Below are 18,849 nucleotides of genomic sequence, written 5' to 3' on the forward strand. Positions count from 1 at the left end.
CTGACAGCGAGAGAAAGGCAAGCGCCGGCAGGGCAAGCAGAGATGAAAATGATCTGGAGGGAACCATCTTCCTGAGCCATCCTTCTATAGCTGGGCCGTTTTATATGCTGTGTCGGTATTAAGACATCGGAAGCAACACCACCGGGGGCGAACAATAGCAAGGCTTCTAAGCGACTACGTTGACTTGAAACGCGCGAAGATACATTCGAGTTCCATGAAATTTATCTATGCAGGAAATGGGTGTCGGTTAGTAAATAACTGCAGCAGAAGTCCAGTTGGCCATGACCTTTGAATGACCTGCAGGATTTCATTACAGAACCTGTTTAGCAGAAACCCTCAGTCACGGTAGTGCAGAACTTAGAAGCGCGTAATTCTGCAATTTCAGACTCCTTTGAACACTGTTTACATAACGTTCTGCCAAGGATGTTGGCGGCGACGTAAGTCGAATACTCTTTGCTATTTTTTTCTCGTCATCAACCATGATGTGACGGCCTCCAATTTTCACCGCACGCGTGTCTAAACGTGAACATACGCTGAAACCATATCCCCGTCGCTGTCAACCACGATCTCCTGTCGCTCGCGCCTCCCACATCCAAGTGCCACCTCAGCAACATCCTGCAGCTATAGCGCGGCGCCGCCATCGGCGCAACCACCTAGGGCCAACCTCCTGCCACCTCCTGCCACACACTAACACACTCAACCAGGACCTTCCTCGCGCTGCCGCCACGACTTGCCACAGTCTTCTGTTTCCCACTTCGACCTCCTGCAACTTCCTGTCGCCCTTGCGTGACCGCCTGATCTCTCAACCTCCTGCACTTCCACAGTCCTCACATTTCAAGGGCAACGTCTTCTGCAATCTCTCACTACCCTGGCACGCCAACACAGACCCTTCCTCGCCCTTCCACGAATCTGGTGTTACATACCCGACCATGACCCGTCTCGTGCTACCGCTAACCCGGCGCTACCACCGCCACCTACCGCAGTTTCCCGCTGCTCATGTTGATCTCACCACGTCTCCCTGTCATTCTTGGTGCCTTAAGCCACCTGTGATATCTCGTTCTTTCCCTGGTTGGCATCCTACCAGTGGTTTTGCGCTCCTCATTTCGTTTCCTTCACACTACCTATGCCTATATGCATTTGGTCTAATTTATTGCATATTCACATCATATGCTTAGATGATGTTTTTTTTTTTTAATATAACGACATTGTTGACTCAAGCGTTGAGTGCTTGCTCGGTTTGCAAGCCCCACCCGAATGACACATTCTTCACCAAAGCAATAGATGACACGAAAAAGGGATACGGAAGAGGGACGATGTACAGTGGGAAGAAATATTATGCATGCCGCATCTACTAAGGCAGCATAAATACCTGTCGGTATATATACCTTGAAGTGAACATGTTAGGGGTGTCCTACCGGGTCTCTTAAAACTAAACAGATATTGATTAGTTGTGCTTTGCTCGGACATTTCATCGATACTCATTCACGCGTCTCGCACCTGACCATGTTGCTCGCATTTATTTGCCTAGCTGCCGTTAACACAGCACTCTTACGGAAAATTTGAAACGTTGAAGGCTGTACTACGGTAAAGGTTGTGCAAAGAAATGCAGGTTATGGAATTGGTAGATAGCTTCGGTCGTTTACTGCTGTCTTCTACTGCTGAGCGCAATTTTCACCGAGGAAGGGGAGTATCGGGCAGCTGGTTTGCATCTCCTGGTAGAGGCCTCGTGTTTAGCGGAAGCGGAGCAAGAATGTTTAAATTAGGATTAGTAGCGTATTGTTTCATGGGTATGACTCGGACGTCAACGGGGTAAAAATGAATGTGATGAAATAAGTAACGAATGGTCAAGTAACGAATGTTCTTGTGGGTATGTTGATGCGGCCCCGGGTACTTCTTGAAGGACCGTAGTTAGTTGGTCTTGGCATAGGTGTACTTAGTGGTGGCGAACCCGACTCGGGAGTTTGTCGTGTCATACACCGAGTAAAACCGCTCGCTGTAGAAGAACAATTCAGTAATCTATTTTCCCAGAAAAAATGTAGCTCAGCATACAGGAAACAGTAGCCGTTCGTAAAATCCAAGCCAGAACCAGAGAGGCTCCCAGTGGAACTGACGATCAGGTATATGCCGTCGGTAGTACCTTCAATGGCGCTGTTCAACGATCGAGGCCAAATTTGTCCATTCGGAGTGAGCTCATAAGTAACCCCACCAATAGTGAAATACAAGGATGAGAGCTGGTCGTACTGCTCAGATGAGATCTTTAACAAGCCAGTGGTCTCATCGAGGGTTGCTCCCGTAGCGGTCTGATACTTAGCGAAGGCATCTGAATAGTGAGTTAGAAAGGTTTTGATATCGTATACAGGACACCTACCGGAGGCAATGAGAATGAGTGTGGTCCCGGTATCGACAATACCAGCTGTCTCATCCAAAATGGGCTTAGATCCATAGCTGATGGATTGATCAATGCCCCAATAATCGCTCGCTGGAGATGTCGATGTGATCGGTACATAGTTGATGCCTCCAGTAATTTTGGAGGCATCATAACCACCGAATGTGAGCTCGCCACTACTATCATCAGAGGAAGCAGGCGCGAAGAACACTCCGAGTACTTCCGAACTGATTTTTTTCTGAGCATAGAGGTTGTCCGTCACAGTTGGAACTTCATCCGCATTACTGACGGTACCCTCCGTCAAATCAACTGGTCCAACACCAAGAATTCCATCCAGATCACCCATCCCGTCGCTTTCAGATGCGACGCCAATAGATTGGTTGTCGATGACCAGATCAGAATTGAGCGTTACAGTGTCTGTGTATTCCTCTCCAGAAACGTAACTGTTATCGCCGTATGTAACATACTGGAAACGGTTTGACAAAATGTATATGCCACGTAGAGACAAAGACTCACGAATGTACCGCCTATGCCATGGCTCGTAGAAGTCGGCACGTAAGCCTTGTTGGCCCCAATCCAGGTGTTTGAGCTTCCGGTGTCTATCAGGAGTGTGTCTGTATGAAATTGACAACACGTCAGACAAAGAAATCACAGGAGCACGAGCAGCTTACAGTACGTTGCTGGACTCCCCACGCCAATGTCAGCAGTGTATATCATCACGGCATTGGTTGCATTGACGGAAGAACTGCCGCCAGCTTGTAAGGTTTGGATTCGAGCTCGATCTGCAGCCGCAATGTTCTTGATCCCATACGAGTTTATTCTAACGGCGAGCTTGAGAGCAGCTGTGCTTGACGCTGCCCGAGCATGAGGCAAAGCGCTCGCTGATAGCGAGAGGAAGGCGAGCGCCGGCAGAGCAAGAAGAGGTGAAAGCGATCTAGAGGGAACCATCTTCCTGAGGCACCCTTCCTAGCTGGGCCTTTTTATATAGTGGTCGGCATTAAAAGTATCAGAACGTTACTCTAGCAACACCACTGAAGGCGAACAATAGCAGGCTTCGAACTTGAAGCGACTACGTTAGCTTGAAATGTGACTGGGCCCGGAACGAGTCCCATAAAATTCATCTATGCAATAAATCAGTATCGGTTAGTAAGTAGCTGCAGTGCCATGGAAGTCTGGCAGTGACTTTTGAATGACCTGCAGGATTTTATGACAGAACCTGTTTAGCAGAAACCCTCAGTAGTCCCGCTGAGAACTTAGAAGCGCATGATTCTGCAATTTCATCCTCGTTTGAACGTTGCTAGTGACGTTACGTTACGTTCTGCACTCACTTGATTTGAAGTTTATATTCTGGAAGTTCAGAACGTTCAGCCTGATTCCTCAGGCTGAATTCGAATGTGTTCGAACGCAAAGACTCCGCTGGTGGTTGCCATCATGAAACAACTATGTAGCTTGCGTTGATGGGAGCACGTATGGCTAGGACTCCGGAGTATGGGCACCCTTTATGACAGGGTGGCTCCGAGTCGGTTCCTATCCCAAAAACATTTAAATCGGCGACTGTTACCTAAGTCGATGATACTTTTTTTCTTCTCGTCATCAACCACTTTGGCGATACGCGCGTGTAAACGTAACGTACACTCACCCCTCATCTGAGTGTTGAACCGCTCGAAAAGCAGCTTTTCGAGCGACGCTTTAGGTATAGGTCAGGGAGTGCCTCTCGTACTCGCTGAATTTGGTGATATGATGCTGTTGTGTTGAAAGCGAACATTTTTTGGAGTGTGTAGTGACCTGTTAGCATTCCGAAATGGATCGGCTCTCTATGTTTCAGCAACCATGTTACCATTCAACTGACGTTATTTAGTAAAGGTAGGACCTGGTGAACTCTCTCACAAAGGTACAAGCTGAGTATTTTCCTTGTATTGTCCCAAATACTTGTACCTGACATATCAATGTATCACTTGCACCCAGGACATTCTCCTTCCCTTCCCGACCATCTCCCACAATGACATTTCTCTCCTTCCTTGACTATGTAAGGAAGCCTATGGCTTTGGTGCTGGATGCTTGCTTGGACCTACACTTCAACCATTGCAACACAGTAACTTTATTCCTTCACATCTCACTTCCCTCTACCTGTGTCCATGCCTCAGAACATTCACTCCAAGACCTACTCACTTCTCATTGACACTTATCTCAGGGATTCTGCCCAGCGCAAATACCTCTTTGATGCCATGCACACTTCTTCACATCTCACTTCCCTCTACCTGTGTTGTCCATGCCTCAGAACATTCACTCTGAGACCTACTCACTTCTCATTGACACTGATCTCAAGGATTCTGCCCAGTGCAAATATCTCTTTGATGCCATGCACACTTCTTTGCATCTCACTTCCCTCTACCTGTGTCCATGCCTCAGAACATTCACTCTGAGACCTAATCACTTCCCATCGACACTTATATCAAGGTCAGTAGCCTTGTCTGCAATATAAATTGCTTATCACCTGTAATATTGTAGCTGTTGAGTCATGTCAGATCTTATTGTGTAGCACTAATTTTTCCATCATATGAGAGTGTGTATGCAAACAAGCGACTGTGTGTTCCATCTCTGTGTGTGTGAGTTTTGTGTGAATAGAATTTTTGAACAGATCCAGCACCATATGCAACAGATCCACTGAGTGTCATACATCTCTGCCACTCCTTTCACCTTTCAACCACCCCTTGATCAATCTGCAACGTGGGGGGCTACTGTGATTCTGTTTGTCTTCTCCTACCACTCATTCTGTTCACCACCCAGCTCATCCTCAAACCTTATCGTTTTCCTTCATCGCACCATCATACCTGGCCGGTAGCTAGGCTGACTATAACGAGAGCATTACTTGGTATGTCCCTCTCTCCCTCTGTTCCGTCCCATTGTCTGATTATTCTTAGCCTTTTTCACCGTCTGCAACAACATGAGCACACTTTCCATCACCCATATGTGCATCCTGCTCACTTGTGTCATCCAACAGAACATTCCCTTACTTTCTTGACACCCAGCTCATTTGTGCTTAATGTCTCTCAGAGCATGCCACTGTGTCCTTGAATTCTAATTCTACCTTTGGCACTCCCATTTCTGCATCGGTGCCTCTGTCCATCCTTCCTGCATACATCATTCACACTCGTTTTTGTGTTCTACATATACGCCTTATTTCTGCATCTACTCGACTGGCATTCCCCTTTGAACTCACTAGCAGCCTTACAATGTTGACCCTCAGAAACATGGGTCAGGGCAAAGTGCTTTTTCACTGCCTAAAGCCTCCTCCAACTCATTGCATAACGACAATGAATTTTCGGTGGCGAGTGTAAAGACTGCTGCAACAACCAACTTGCTCTCTACACCTGCCTTGCCCGTGTCTGCTGTGATATCCCTCGCATCCCCCATGACTGCATCCCCAAGTACATCTACTATGCCTCTGCTCACTACCCAAATATGTCTACGCATGCTTTGCTGTGCTGTGCATAGGATCTCATTTGGGAGTTTGAGGGTTGTGAGTCCTGTTTTATCTGGCTTTTATTGACTTGACCTATGCATCTACAGCGTATCTCCTGTATGTAAAGCCCTCGTACTTTTGTAGATCCTGATTAAATTTACTACCCTTTTATTGATCAATGCCTATGAAACCTGAATGTCCCTACTTGACAAAGCCTATCAAAAGTCTTCCATCTTCCTCTTCAAGCTCTTCATCAATGCATTCCTGGATAAACTCAGACATGGCCCTACAACTATCTTCCACAATGACCATTTTTCTCCTGTCTCCCAGTGCACCAGCAAGTGTGCTGAATGATGATATTATAATTGGGCATTCAGAACTTGCACCATCAGCCATTGAAGGTGGTGCTGCCTTTGGTGGCCAATAGTCTTTGATGCTCGCACCAAAAACAAATGCTGTGGCCAATGAATTATATGTGCTGAGTTGCACTACAGTAGGTGGCCTATGTAAGGTCGAAAAGTGGGCAGCATTGTTTGAACTGATGATATTTGTAGCTTCATGGTGATCATATTTGATGTCGGGTGCTACTGGAGCTACTGGAGTTGTGTTCGACTGGGGTATGGCTGGTTGATGGGGGTGAGAGGGTACTATAGCATTGCTCGGTGGATTTGAAGTATTTTCTGTTTTAATGTGGTGGCGCTGCACTGTGACTGATAAATTTTGTTTAACTTAGGTCATTGTCAATTTAATAGCACAAACTTTGACGACTAACGCATCTCATTGCACGGTGAATGTGTGTGGCCTCATGGTCATGTGTTGCGATACCAAAGCTTGTGTGCTTGTTAATGCTCATCATTGCACCTTGGTCAAACCTCATTCCTTTCATGAGACCAGTGAGCAGTGTTAGATGAACACCTTCACGATAGGCATTGCAGTGTGCTTGCTCGTTTCTGTTTGTTGTTGCTGGGGAAGCCCTCCACAAATGCAGTGGAATGAGGCTGGATGGCTGGTAGATTGCAGGGAGTGCAAACTTCATGCCATCAAGCTTATCTCTGAGCCAGGCTGTTGATGAACAAGTTAGCAATGTCAGCAAAAATGTACAGCATGATTTCTACCTGAGGCTTTCAATCCTCCATTCCAAATGATATTCAATGTTGCATTAAGGTCTGGGTGGTGTTCTGATGTGGCTAAACTTAACATTGCAGAAAAAATATCCTGTGACACATGTGTGCACAGTGAGAGAATATTTCTCTTGTAGTGTGCCACACAAGTATGAAAAAAACACCGTAAATGATCATATGGATTGAGATCACAGATGTGGTGGTGTGGTTCATAGATACATTGTGCAGTGACTGAACAACATAGTTGCACACAGTACATCCCAAGGCCTGCATCATGAATAACTGTTATTCATATAGATAGTATGAAGATGTCAGTTGTACATACTGAGACCTTGCCCTTTATGACTGTCAGCAATGACAGTCTCGAAGCCAGTGCCATGAATATGGTGGAACATAATGGGCAAGCCTGTATCAGCACTCGCAATCTCAAAGATGTGCTGGAAAAGGATAACATGGGCTTTTGCAGTCTGTGACATTGTGAAAGCTCGAGCACCAACAACAGCTAAGTAGTGAGATGAATATGTATTGCCACAATAGAGACAACTTCAATAACTTACATCACATATGGTCAACATCCCATGATTCAATTTCAAATTCCTGCCAGCCTTGTGCATGTTTGAATGATGTGTCTATGGATAGATGTTTTGCTTGTAAGAGGTGTTGCGACATCTTTGTTGTCATACATATGACCAGTTTGAGCTCTTTCCCATGCTCGATGGGATGCACCTCAGCACAATGAACATAACATTGTTCAGGAGGGAGGCTTGCATGTTCATTTGCAAGCAAACAAGCACCTATGATCGAAATGCTTCAGAATATGGACTGTAAGCAAATAAGAAGAATCAGATGACATACCTTCAAAGCCAGTACCACTTGGGTACTTTTTGTTCTGAAGTGTGGTGATGAGACGCTGAACATGGTCTAAGTTGGCCAAGGATGGATGAAGGTCCTGGAGTATCGCATCTCGACCACATGATGTCAAGTCCCAAGCAAGTGCATGATGAAGCCCTTCTACAAATGTGGTGTCCAGGAAAATCTGTCTTGGTGTTGCATCAGCAAGTTTCCATTTCATCAGTGCTAACAATCCATGGACCACATTGACAAGTCCTGGTGGAGTTTTGACAGGTGCAGGTGGTGGGTGTGAATGAGGGTTTCGACAGACAATAAGAATGCGTGGGCATGCATGTAGGTCATGTGGAGTGAAAATGTTGTACTTTGCACTACAGTTATGCCTCCATTTTTGGAGTGTACCCTGCTTGAGTTTCCCATCTGGCTGACGATGCCAGTGAGCTGAAAATTAAGTGACAACCATCAATGTCTTACAGTTGATCATCCACCAAAGAAAAATGACTTACGACAAAGCTGCCTTTGTGATGAAGGACTTGTGACATAGTTGCATGGAATGAGGGGTCCATATCCTCGAGATTTGGCGAGATCTTCATGTTCCATAATGATATGCCCATCATCTTCGAGTAAGGCTCAGAGATACTGAGTGTCGCACTCTTGAATGTTTTGGATAAGTAAATGACCACAGCTGTGTCATGAGCATGTATTGCAACTACAAAAAAAGTCAGTCATTGATATTAGTATTGTCTGAGTCTTTGAGCCAAGTGCTAGAAACAACTCACCGGATGTAAGGTTGATTAAATTTGTCAAACTCCATGACAAGCTTCCATTGACACTGAGATATTTACTGGTCGTTGACTCAAAGGTGAGCATTCATAATCAAGGTCAGAGTTGAGTGTAGCTTTGTCAAGATACTGATCAGGTGTGAGGCCATTCTCAGTATCATCAGCAGTATCATTGGTGATATCTGTCACATCACTATTCTTGGAAGCATCAGAGTTGAGCTCAGCATCAAATGTGCACCCATGTTGGTTAAGAGCAACAAAAAAAGCGAAAGTCTTCTGAAAAACCTCCTTCTCAGCATTGTTTACAGATTTTGCTGCAGTAGTGGTAGCAATAATCAAAGAAGAGACCTCTAAAATATTGGTGAAATGATGAGTTGTTGTGTCGTGTGGTCATGCAGAGCAAATTTTGAGCCCTTTGCCTGGGCATGCATTAGATATAGTGCAGTAGAGTGAGAATGATGCTTACAAGATGTCTTGAGGTTAGAACAGGATACCAGTTGTCCTTGACCATCTCGCAGCATGAGACATTTAGACACATCACGACCTCCATGTACATTGCCCAATGGGTATTGAAAATTGGCCTTGGGGTGCTGAGAACAGTGAAAGGTAGAAGGATTGATGTTGAAGATATGTGCAATTGACTCATGGACACCAACAAATTCAATCAAGGGTCTTTTCTAGGGCCTTTTGTTTTATTGGAGCCATTTGGATCGTGAGAGGGAACAGTAATGTCGGGGATCATGCTGTCACTGGTACACTGCTAGCCCTAGATTGTTTTCTTTCCAAGTTGCAACCAGAAGAACTCATTCAATTTACAATCATTCGGCCATCAAGTTTTTGTCATGTCTACATCCTGAGTCAGGGTCCCTATCTTTGCAAAGGATGGAATTGCACTGTCACTATAGAGATTTTGGACGGTGCAAATTTTCAGGTGTGTCACATTCTTTTGTCCACCAGTCTTTGAGTTCTCCGTCCTAATATTCATCCCTATCAACCCTCACAGAAGGATCGAGGTTTCAAATGTCACCGATTTATGAGTTCTCCATCCCAATAATCAAGTTCTCCATCCCAATATTCATCCCTACCAACCCTTGAAGGACTTGGAGAATCAAAGCTTCGAATGTCACTGTTTTATGAGTTCTCCATCCCAAAATTCATCCTTACCAACCCTTGCAGGAGGATCGAAGTTTCGAACACCACCCAGAACCAAGATAAAAGCTGGACACATTCATTCACCCTCCTCGCCTCATCTGCACTACCCAACTTGAACCAATCATGCCTGTCTATCCCGAGATTTTTGAGGTGTCCATTGGACTTCAACATGCCAGCACAGAACTCTTGATTTTCTGTCATGAAGCTGGAAGCACTGTCAAGATTGCCTAGTAAGTCATACTGTATGCTGAATGTTAATTTTACTGACTCGATATAGTCCTATCTGTAGGTATACAGTGGTGCGTGTTGTCCCTAATGGGCTTCAAGCATGGTGTGTGTGCTGCAACATCATCTGGGAGTGTTTTTGTGCTCTTGTGACAGATGAGCGCATTCCTGTTCGCTTCTCTTCCAATGACATGGGACATTCCACAGCACTTTGTCACCATAACCTGAGCCAATGTGGCTTTTTGTGTAAGTTCTATCTTTCATTGTTTTATACCATGTTTTTCTGATTTGTTTTTGCAGTCAACCTTAATGAAGCACGACACACTGTGGAACTTGAGTCTACTTATCATCACATCCTTACTCAAGGTAAATTATACATTCAGCCTCATTTCTTCTCGGCCATTCCTCACTCACAAATGCAGGTCAGAACAGATCCCTGCATCTCACTATGCCAAGGTTGCTAAGGGCATTTCAACAATGACTTGCTGCTACACCATTTGGTCATGTGCAGCTCATGCCCTACTTTGAAGGCTACTGTGGCAGCCCTCGTTTACAATCATTGTTGAGCGCTGGACCAGTCCATCACACCACTCATTGTTGTCATTATTCTGGTAAGACAATCATGTTTTTTTTAATTAAATTCTACAAGACACTACTAATACATAATGTGACTAGGTGTGGACCATATGGAACATCCAATGCGTCAGCAACAGATCACCAACCATGTCCATCATGCATCAGTGGACTTGGGAGAGGCTGCAGGCCATGTCAGAGGAACACAGAATCACCATGGAGACTTGTCTGCTGCAGATGCTGACATACTGCAAACCCTTGCAGCAGGAGGAGGGATTTCACAGTATGCAGAGATTGGACTGTTGGAGGAATGTGGTAGCTGTGGGTTACGGTTTGTGAGTAGCGCACTGAGGGCACACATCCCAACTTGCATGTTTCTTTTGTAGTCCTTCGCTTAGCCTTGGCTGGTATAGAGTTGTTATGTTGCAGGGGCAGTGGCTGGAGTCCTGCCCAGGTATGTAATTGATGCATTCAGGGATTTGTGTTTCCCACCCTGTTGGGAGCCAATCTATTTTGGAATGCTAACAGGGCACACATCACTCCATTTTTTGCAATAACAGAGATGCTGATATGATATGATATTGTATGATAGTACCATATGATAACAACTACAGATTATAATACAGAGATATCAATATCATCAAGCCCTCCAATCAAGCAACCTCTACAGAGCATTTGTGTGTGCAAGTTCACCCATCTATCCCATAACTGCAGTGTCTCCCTAATTGTTGTTGAGATGAAACCCATAAATTTGTTGTACCAAGACTTGAAAGTTGCTGCTGCAAAGTTGATGGAGTGGTGGGATCCAGGCATGAATTCTTGAAGATGACAAAGGACAGTGCAAGCACCCATGGCCATAAGGTTATTGAATGAGTCCATCCATTTAAGTAGGACGAATTGTGCATAACCCATGAGGAAAGTCACATTGAGGACTACATTAATAATGGCCTCATGTTCAAATGGGTAGTGAATATCTTGTCCATTAGGCAGCTGTAATTGTTCAGTGAGATTCAATGAAATATAAATCGACTCATTTTGTGAACTTGTCCATAAATGAACTCAAGTGTTTCTTCGTCTGTGAGGTGCTCCACCACAACAATCTTGTGTTGGAGTTTGGATACAGACAACCAGATTGATGGGCGCAAGTCATATAGGACTTGGACAAGTCCTTGTGCAACAGTTCTGAATGTACTAAGTATGATTGAAACAGGTGCAGCCACTGTCTTGTACATTGCAGTGATGTTGTTTGAGGCCCACAGCTTCAAAGTTTCTGATAAAGTTAATTTGTTAATGGCAGAATGTACACATTTGGGCATGCAACTTACATTCATTGAAAATTGACGAAATGGCAACACACAAGCTCACCTCTATGAAGGTCTCCTTCTGATCATGGGTCAGTAACCCACATTCATTGATTACCTTCCCTGTCAGGTTTTTCTTCACCACCTTGGCTATTTCTTTATGAGTGTTATTTTTGGGGTTATAGGGTAAATTAGAGTCCAAGGGTGCAAAGGACAGGGGAACAGTTAGTAATGAAGATGATACTGCCAAGGTCCCAGGTGGTGTGGATGTGGGCGTGGGCTGTGGAATTGGTGCTGATGATGTGGATGTGGGCACAGGCTGAGGCTGAACAGTTAGTAATGAAGATGATCCTGCTGAGGTCCTGGATGGTGTGGATGCTGGCATGGGCCGTGAAATTGGAGCCAATGATGTGGATGCGGGTGCAGGCTGAGGCTGCAAATTTGAGGTAGAAGATGTAGAAGCCACTCCCCTTGGTGGTGTGAGAGGAGGGAGCATGAAATGCCATGTTTGCATCCTCTCTACTGTTGAATTGTTGCCTATGGACTTGGTTTCAATCAATAAAAAATTAATGCATAGATAAAATGAGACTTACAAGTACCATGCTGTCCATGAATAGGCCTGGTACATTGTCATGGAAGTGCATCGGTGCAAGCACATATGCAACCTCGAATCTTGATGGGTCACAATGTCTGATTCAAACATTCCGATCAGGACCAGATGTCCTGGGGTACTCCCTGGTGAGCACAGACCTTTGAGGTGAGTTTATCACCCCTCGGTAGCTGGGTGGTATAATGGTAGTGCCGGGTGGCCTCATGTAGTAGTTGGGGTATGATTGCTGGGGGTGCTGCGATGGCATGTGATGGGGAGGTGCATGCTGGAGAGGCAAATGCTGGGGAGGTGCATGGTGGAGAGGCAAGTGCTGGGGAGGTGCATGGTGGAGAGGCAAGTGCTGAGGATGTGTGTGCTGGGGAGGCAGTGAGTTGTAGGAGAATTCCATATCATTGATGATGGATGGCGGTTGTTCTGCTGTACTGCCCACTTGGTCTCTGGATTGATTCCCAGTGATATTAAGTCCAGGTTGTCTAACAACTGGGTAATTCTGTGAGTAGTCAGCTGAGTCAAAGCCAAGTCCATCACGGAACACATACTCTGGTTACTGCACCACGTCTTTGTTGTCCTCCAGTACCTCTGGCAGTACTTGCAGGTGGCATGTGTGGATCTAGAGAGTTGACTTTGGTAGAGGCTGTTTCTTATGAGTCAGTTTACATGCCTTAGGTTGCTGATCACTTGACATAAACAAGTGTGGTGATGATCATAATGGATTTCTCGAATAGGTAAGGAAGGTATACATGCAGGACAGCACATGTTGATGTGGCACTATCTATCATTGAATTGAAAAAGGGGTTTGATGAATACACCGCCAAGAACTGAAAGATTTGAAAGATAGGAATATGGCACCTGATGACGTTGAGCACCTAAGATTCGGTACCCAATCTCCTCCACTGATAAGATGCTTTATCAATGCATCTGTCAATGTAATTAAGGACTGTACACATCGCATAATCAGACTGATCTATGTGCCTAAGCTGATATCCTTATCAGCTTGGAGATTGTTGGATTTATCAGCTACCACACCAGTGCCAGTATCATCTTTGATGATTGGAAGGTTGGTTTGGATGGCATGTAGCTGGAGTTTGTCAAGCTCATCATCGATAACATCAAGTTCAGATTGCTCCTTAGGACAGATGACTGTGAGATGGGCAACATTTTCAGATGCTTGCTGCTCATCATAGTTGATCAGTAAGTGCTTGAAGACTTTGGCTTCACTGGCTGTGATTTCCCACTTGTCTCATTCTGCATCACCAATATACTCGATGACCTGCTGCAGCTGTTTCATCTCCTCCATTTCCCAAGCAGAAGCCTCAACATGAGCCCATCTGTGCTCTCGTACAGCTTCCTTGTATGCTAGCACACAGTGGACTCCCTCTCGATTGAATGACCTGATGCCATGTGAAAAGATGTTTAAATTCTAGAAATAAATTTAGTGTTACTCAGAATGTTGTATATAGTAGCCATATCCTACCATGTCACTGCTTGAACTGCTTGAATCATCGCAGATAGTACATCTTTCTATCATGTTTGCAAACATGCGTTCTTTGGTGGAAAGCATCCTGTAGGGTTGATATCCAGTGGCTTTCTTCAGGCTACGCAATGGTCCAATGGATCCATTACCTGAGTCCTCAAGAGAAGGACAGTCCCCAGAAGAGGGAGAGCTCTTGGAAGAAAGAGAGTCCCCAAGATAAGGGAAACCTCTTGACTCGGGCATTAAAAGGATTGTATGCTGTGAATCCATTATGCTTGGAGGAGAGCTCTCCATTGTTGTGAAGACATCATCTAAACGTGGGTCATGACCCTTTGGTCAATTGAAGGAAAGAACATTGTTGGACTTGGCGATATCATCTTGGGTGCAATGAAGGGGACTAGAAGGAGGAGGTGTGGGTCCAGAGTAGGACCTATGTAGAGCAATGCATGTGGGAGACATTTATAACTACACAATGTTGATGTGCTGTGTATGGTGGGCCTATGATGGTACAACAATAAGTTATTGTATTGAGTTTTGACTTGCCCAAAAAATGCCTAAGTCTTTCGTAGTCTGACTCTACAGTTGGACTAAGAAAGACTTAGGCATTTTTTGGGCAAATGGAAGACTTGCTGCAGCAGACTTCATCATGTTCAACCCACCAGAAACTACACAGCAACCACAGTCAGGAAATTACAACCCAAATGATGCAGGTTTCTTCCAGGAATTTACAGATGACCTTGATGTCTTCAGAACTGGACATTTTGGGTCCATAGAGGTTAGCTTGGCATGCATTATTGCACCTGACACCTTTCCAGTGCTATTCCTAGGACAGCCGATATCTCATGTCCTATCTGCAAGAAGCAGTATGAATCTCATGAGGCTATTGTGGATCATCTAAACAGTGCAGATTTGTGTTATACAGTGGCTCAAAAAACTGTCCACATGTTTTGACGTTTTTCACTATCTATGATATTGTGTGAGAACAAACAAATACCTCAAGGACATGCTTATACCACATTGTAGTATGGCTTCAGGGCTTTCATTTGAACCCTACACCGTGGGAATCGGTGGAGATATGGTGGAGATACAAGGCTCACAAAATGGTGACTCATGTGGACAGTTTTTTGACTCAAGTATTTTACAATAATAACCAGGTATTCTAGTATTTTGTATGACCTCCCTTGGCTTTAATTACTGCCTCTATCCTTCTAGGCATACTCTCAATTAATTTCTGGCAATCCTCAGCTGTGATCTTCCCCCATTCCACTGCTACTCTCTTCCAAAGCTCCCATACTCCTTTAGGGGGGTTTTCATAGGCTTGAAGCTTTTTCTTGAGTGTTCCCCAGAGATGTTCAATGACATTGACATCAGGAGACTGTGCTGGCCAGTCAAGAACATTGATGTTATGTTCTTCAAACCATTCCTTAGCTCTTCTGGATGTGTGCTTGGGATCATTATCCTGTTGGAAAATGATATCTTCTTCATCAATCCCTGATTCTGCCAAGCTAGGCAGCAAGTGGTCATTTAAAATGTCCACATACTGCTCAGCATTCATCTTCCCCTCAACCTCAGCAAGCATTCCCACACCATTCCATCCCATACAGCCCCATACCATTAAAGAACCTCCAAACTTAACAGTCCCATTAACCTCTCTGTCTGTTAGGCCATCTCCCTTCTTTTTCCATACATATACCTTCCCATCTGACCCAATCCTATTGATTTTGGTCTCATCTGACCATATAACATGCTTCCAGTCCTCTACAGTCCAGTGTTGATGAGCTAAGGCAAAGGCTAGTCTTCTCTGCCTATGTTTGATGGAGAGAAGAGGCTTTTTCTTCTTTGTTACTGCCTTGAGATGAGCTGCCTTGAGAACATTCCTCACAGTTTGTGAAGAGACAGGGGTAGTGATGGTGAAATTGATATAATGGGTGGCTTGGACAGCATTATCAGCCTTTCCTGTAGTGATATGCTGGATAATAGCCCTTTTGTCAGTAGAGGTAAGCTTGGATGGATGTCCTCCACAAGAGTTTTCCTTGTCTGGGTGGCTTTCTTTGATAAACTTGGCCACAGTGGACTTGCATACTCCAGTTCTAGAGGAAATTTGGCAAGCAGAGAGGCCAGCATAAGACAGAGAGAGGATATTATCTCTTTGAGCAGAGGAGATGGCTTTCATGGTGATTATGACTATGATACATGAGATATTCTGGTTTATATAGTTAGATATAGTCATAAAATAACATAATGACACCACTTCATAATTTATATAATAGTGGCATGATTTTTGTGGTGTCATAAATAATGATTTATATAGTTTTAATATATACTCAAAAAACTGTCCACATGAGTCATCATTTTATAAGCCTTATGTCTCCACCATATCTCCACCGATTCCCACGGTATAGGGCTCAAATGAAAGCCCTGAAGCCATACTACAATGTGGTATAAGCATGTCCTTGAGGCATTTGTTTGTTCTCACACAATATCATAGATAGTGAAAAATGTCAAAACATGCAGACAGTTTTTTGAGCCACTGTAACTTGAATCTTTTGTTACAAACTTGGATAGAGCATCATTCCAATAAAGGAATCAAGATCAGGATCGATCAAGGACAAAGCCTTATCAAGTCTATGCCTCCCTCAGGAGCAATCATCTAGACTCCTGCAGGATCTAGAGTTTCAAATGGGACAGTGGCTAGCCTCCTTCCCAAGGAGCTAGAGTTCAAGTATGAAAGAGAACCGAGTAGATTCAAGTTAGAGAAAATACAACCAATAACTAGGGTTTATGTCATATCCCATATGCCAGACATAGATCCCATCATATTCCCACGCTTTCTGGACCTATTTCCAGACCCCATATCCGATTCATTCCTGGATCCCCTATCCTGTCCACCCTATGCACATTCCATCCAGCAAGACATCCGGACTTTACCTCCTCTCAGATTTTGGACTACATCCACCACCTCACATATCTCAGTCCTGTTTCTGTCCTGCCTTCCAGATCCCCAGATCTCCAGACCTCCGGATATTAACTGTACTATCTCCAGACCATTCCCACCCTCTGTCTGAGATCCTGCGCCTATCCCCATTTAGGCATCTCTGCCTTTCCAGTTCTCAGTTATCTCTGTTTCCATCTTGCTGATTGATCCTTGTATGAGTCTTCATCTCTGAGTTCATTTAGTTATGTTCTGTCTTACTTACCAATGTGTTTCCACATGCTTGTACATAGCCTTACTCTGTTGCTTACTGATCCCCTCAGATATCCTCCAGTATATAACCCCTGTAGATACTCCTATAGTTTCCTTAGTCTAAATATCATCTTAGATCCTGTTCTACTTGCCAAATCTTCTTCCAGACTTCAGTCCATCTGAGTTTGTCCTTTTCCATAAGGCCTAGGGATGGATTCCCTAGGCTGGAATTCCAGACCTTCGGATTTGTCCCCTATGTCTCTATCCCAAGTCTAGAGATTGCTTCCCTAGGCTGGAGTCTTGCCTTTCTGGCACTTACCCTCTCTCCAGACTTTGGTCCACTTCCTATCTCTCTGACTCTACCTAAGGGTAGTCTACCTCTGTTTGCTTCTACATCAGACGAAGTCCGATGTAGCCCCTATTCATTCTAGACCTCTGGATATCCTGTTCTGTGCACCTCCAGGTGTCCTGTCCTTCAGACATTCTGCCCTCCATACCTTTGGACATCCTGTCCTCCTAACCCTCAGACATCCTGTCCTCCTGTCCTCCATACCTCTGGACATCCTGTCCTCTGGACCTCCTATCCTTCCATCCCATTTCCTGTAGAAGTATTACCTTGCAGTGGGAACTCTCCAGAGCACTTCCTGCATTCATCCAAAATTCTCCTGCACTCCTCTGGAAGTCCTTTGGACTTTGACGGACCATCATTGGACTTCCTCTGAAATGAAGGGCACATACTTGGGTAAGGGGCATAGCATACAAGCTGAGGCCAAACCCCTCTGAGTCAGTCTCTCTCTCCCTTGAGCATGGTTCTTAACAGTTTATATATGTAACAGAATCATACACAGACCATGCTGGGCAAAGGGTAATGAGTACTAAGAAAGGAAGGTTCATGGGAAAACAAAGGTATGAGTCAGAGATAAGGAAGACCATGAGGAAACAGCACAGCAAAAAGGAAGCGTCAAGAGTACAACCATAAGGCATCCGTAGTGATGATGGGAAAAAGAGTGGGGTGCTGTAACAATAAGTCGAATAGATATGGTCGTGGCTCATAGGAGGAACAAGGAAAGCACAGGCAAGAGAAGTTTGATGGCCTTGTCACATGGTATTTTGATGCCATCATGCAGTCCTTTCCAGTCTTGCTTCAGATCTCCCTTCTTCTTTTTGGGATCACCCTCAGTGCCAATATGTGGTATGAGCAGTGCAGCATTGCTTGGGTGATCATTGCCACAATGGTCTTTGGATTTCTGTTCTATTTGCTGACAGTGATGGCATGTTTGATATCTCCCACCTGCCCATTCCAGACACCAATGTTGACAGTGTTGCACATGTTGGGCATGCACAGTAAGATCATTTCATGAATTCTGGTGGTCGTTTCCAGTCTGAATGAGTATTGCAGGAGTTTTACTTCTGATCTTCAAACCAGCCTTCAGGCATTTCCAGCAGCTCAAGACATCAGCACACAGTGAGCTATAGTTTATCATGTGTGCACAGGTTTTGACCATTTCTTGTCAGCTGTGCTGCAATGAATGCTTGATATCCTCAGACCAAGATGGACCCAATTGTCTGAAGCATTGAGAGGTAATGTTCTTATCTACTCTTACACAGGACACTCAGTGCTCATGTCACTTCCCAGGCACTGTGCATGCTACTGGCAAATTCACATGATGCTCTCTTAAGCTGTTATCTGCTATGCTTCACAATGGCCTGCATTCTTTGGTTCCACACT

At 44.7% G+C, this 18,849-nt stretch overlaps 1 protein-coding gene across 1 annotated transcript; it reads right to left on the reverse strand.

Annotated features, from left to right (window-relative positions):
- Positions 1-6,594: 6,594 nt before the first annotated feature.
- Positions 6,595-8,261, reverse strand: BJ212DRAFT_1286563 (uncharacterized protein; the record flags this gene model as incomplete). Its single annotated transcript, XM_041331947.1, is given in 5 exon segments — positions 6,595-6,911; positions 6,965-7,237; positions 7,296-7,513; positions 7,533-7,764; positions 7,826-8,261. Coding segments are annotated over 5 exon segments (1,476 nt in total), but the record flags the coding sequence as incomplete, so codon positions are not given.
- Positions 8,262-18,849: the final 10,588 nt, after the last annotated feature.

The sequence above is a fragment of the Suillus subaureus genome (genome assembly GCF_016647635.1).
Source record: "Suillus subaureus strain MN1 chromosome Unknown BJ212scaffold_94, whole genome shotgun sequence".
NCBI lineage: Eukaryota > Fungi > Basidiomycota > Agaricomycetes > Boletales > Suillaceae > Suillus > Suillus subaureus.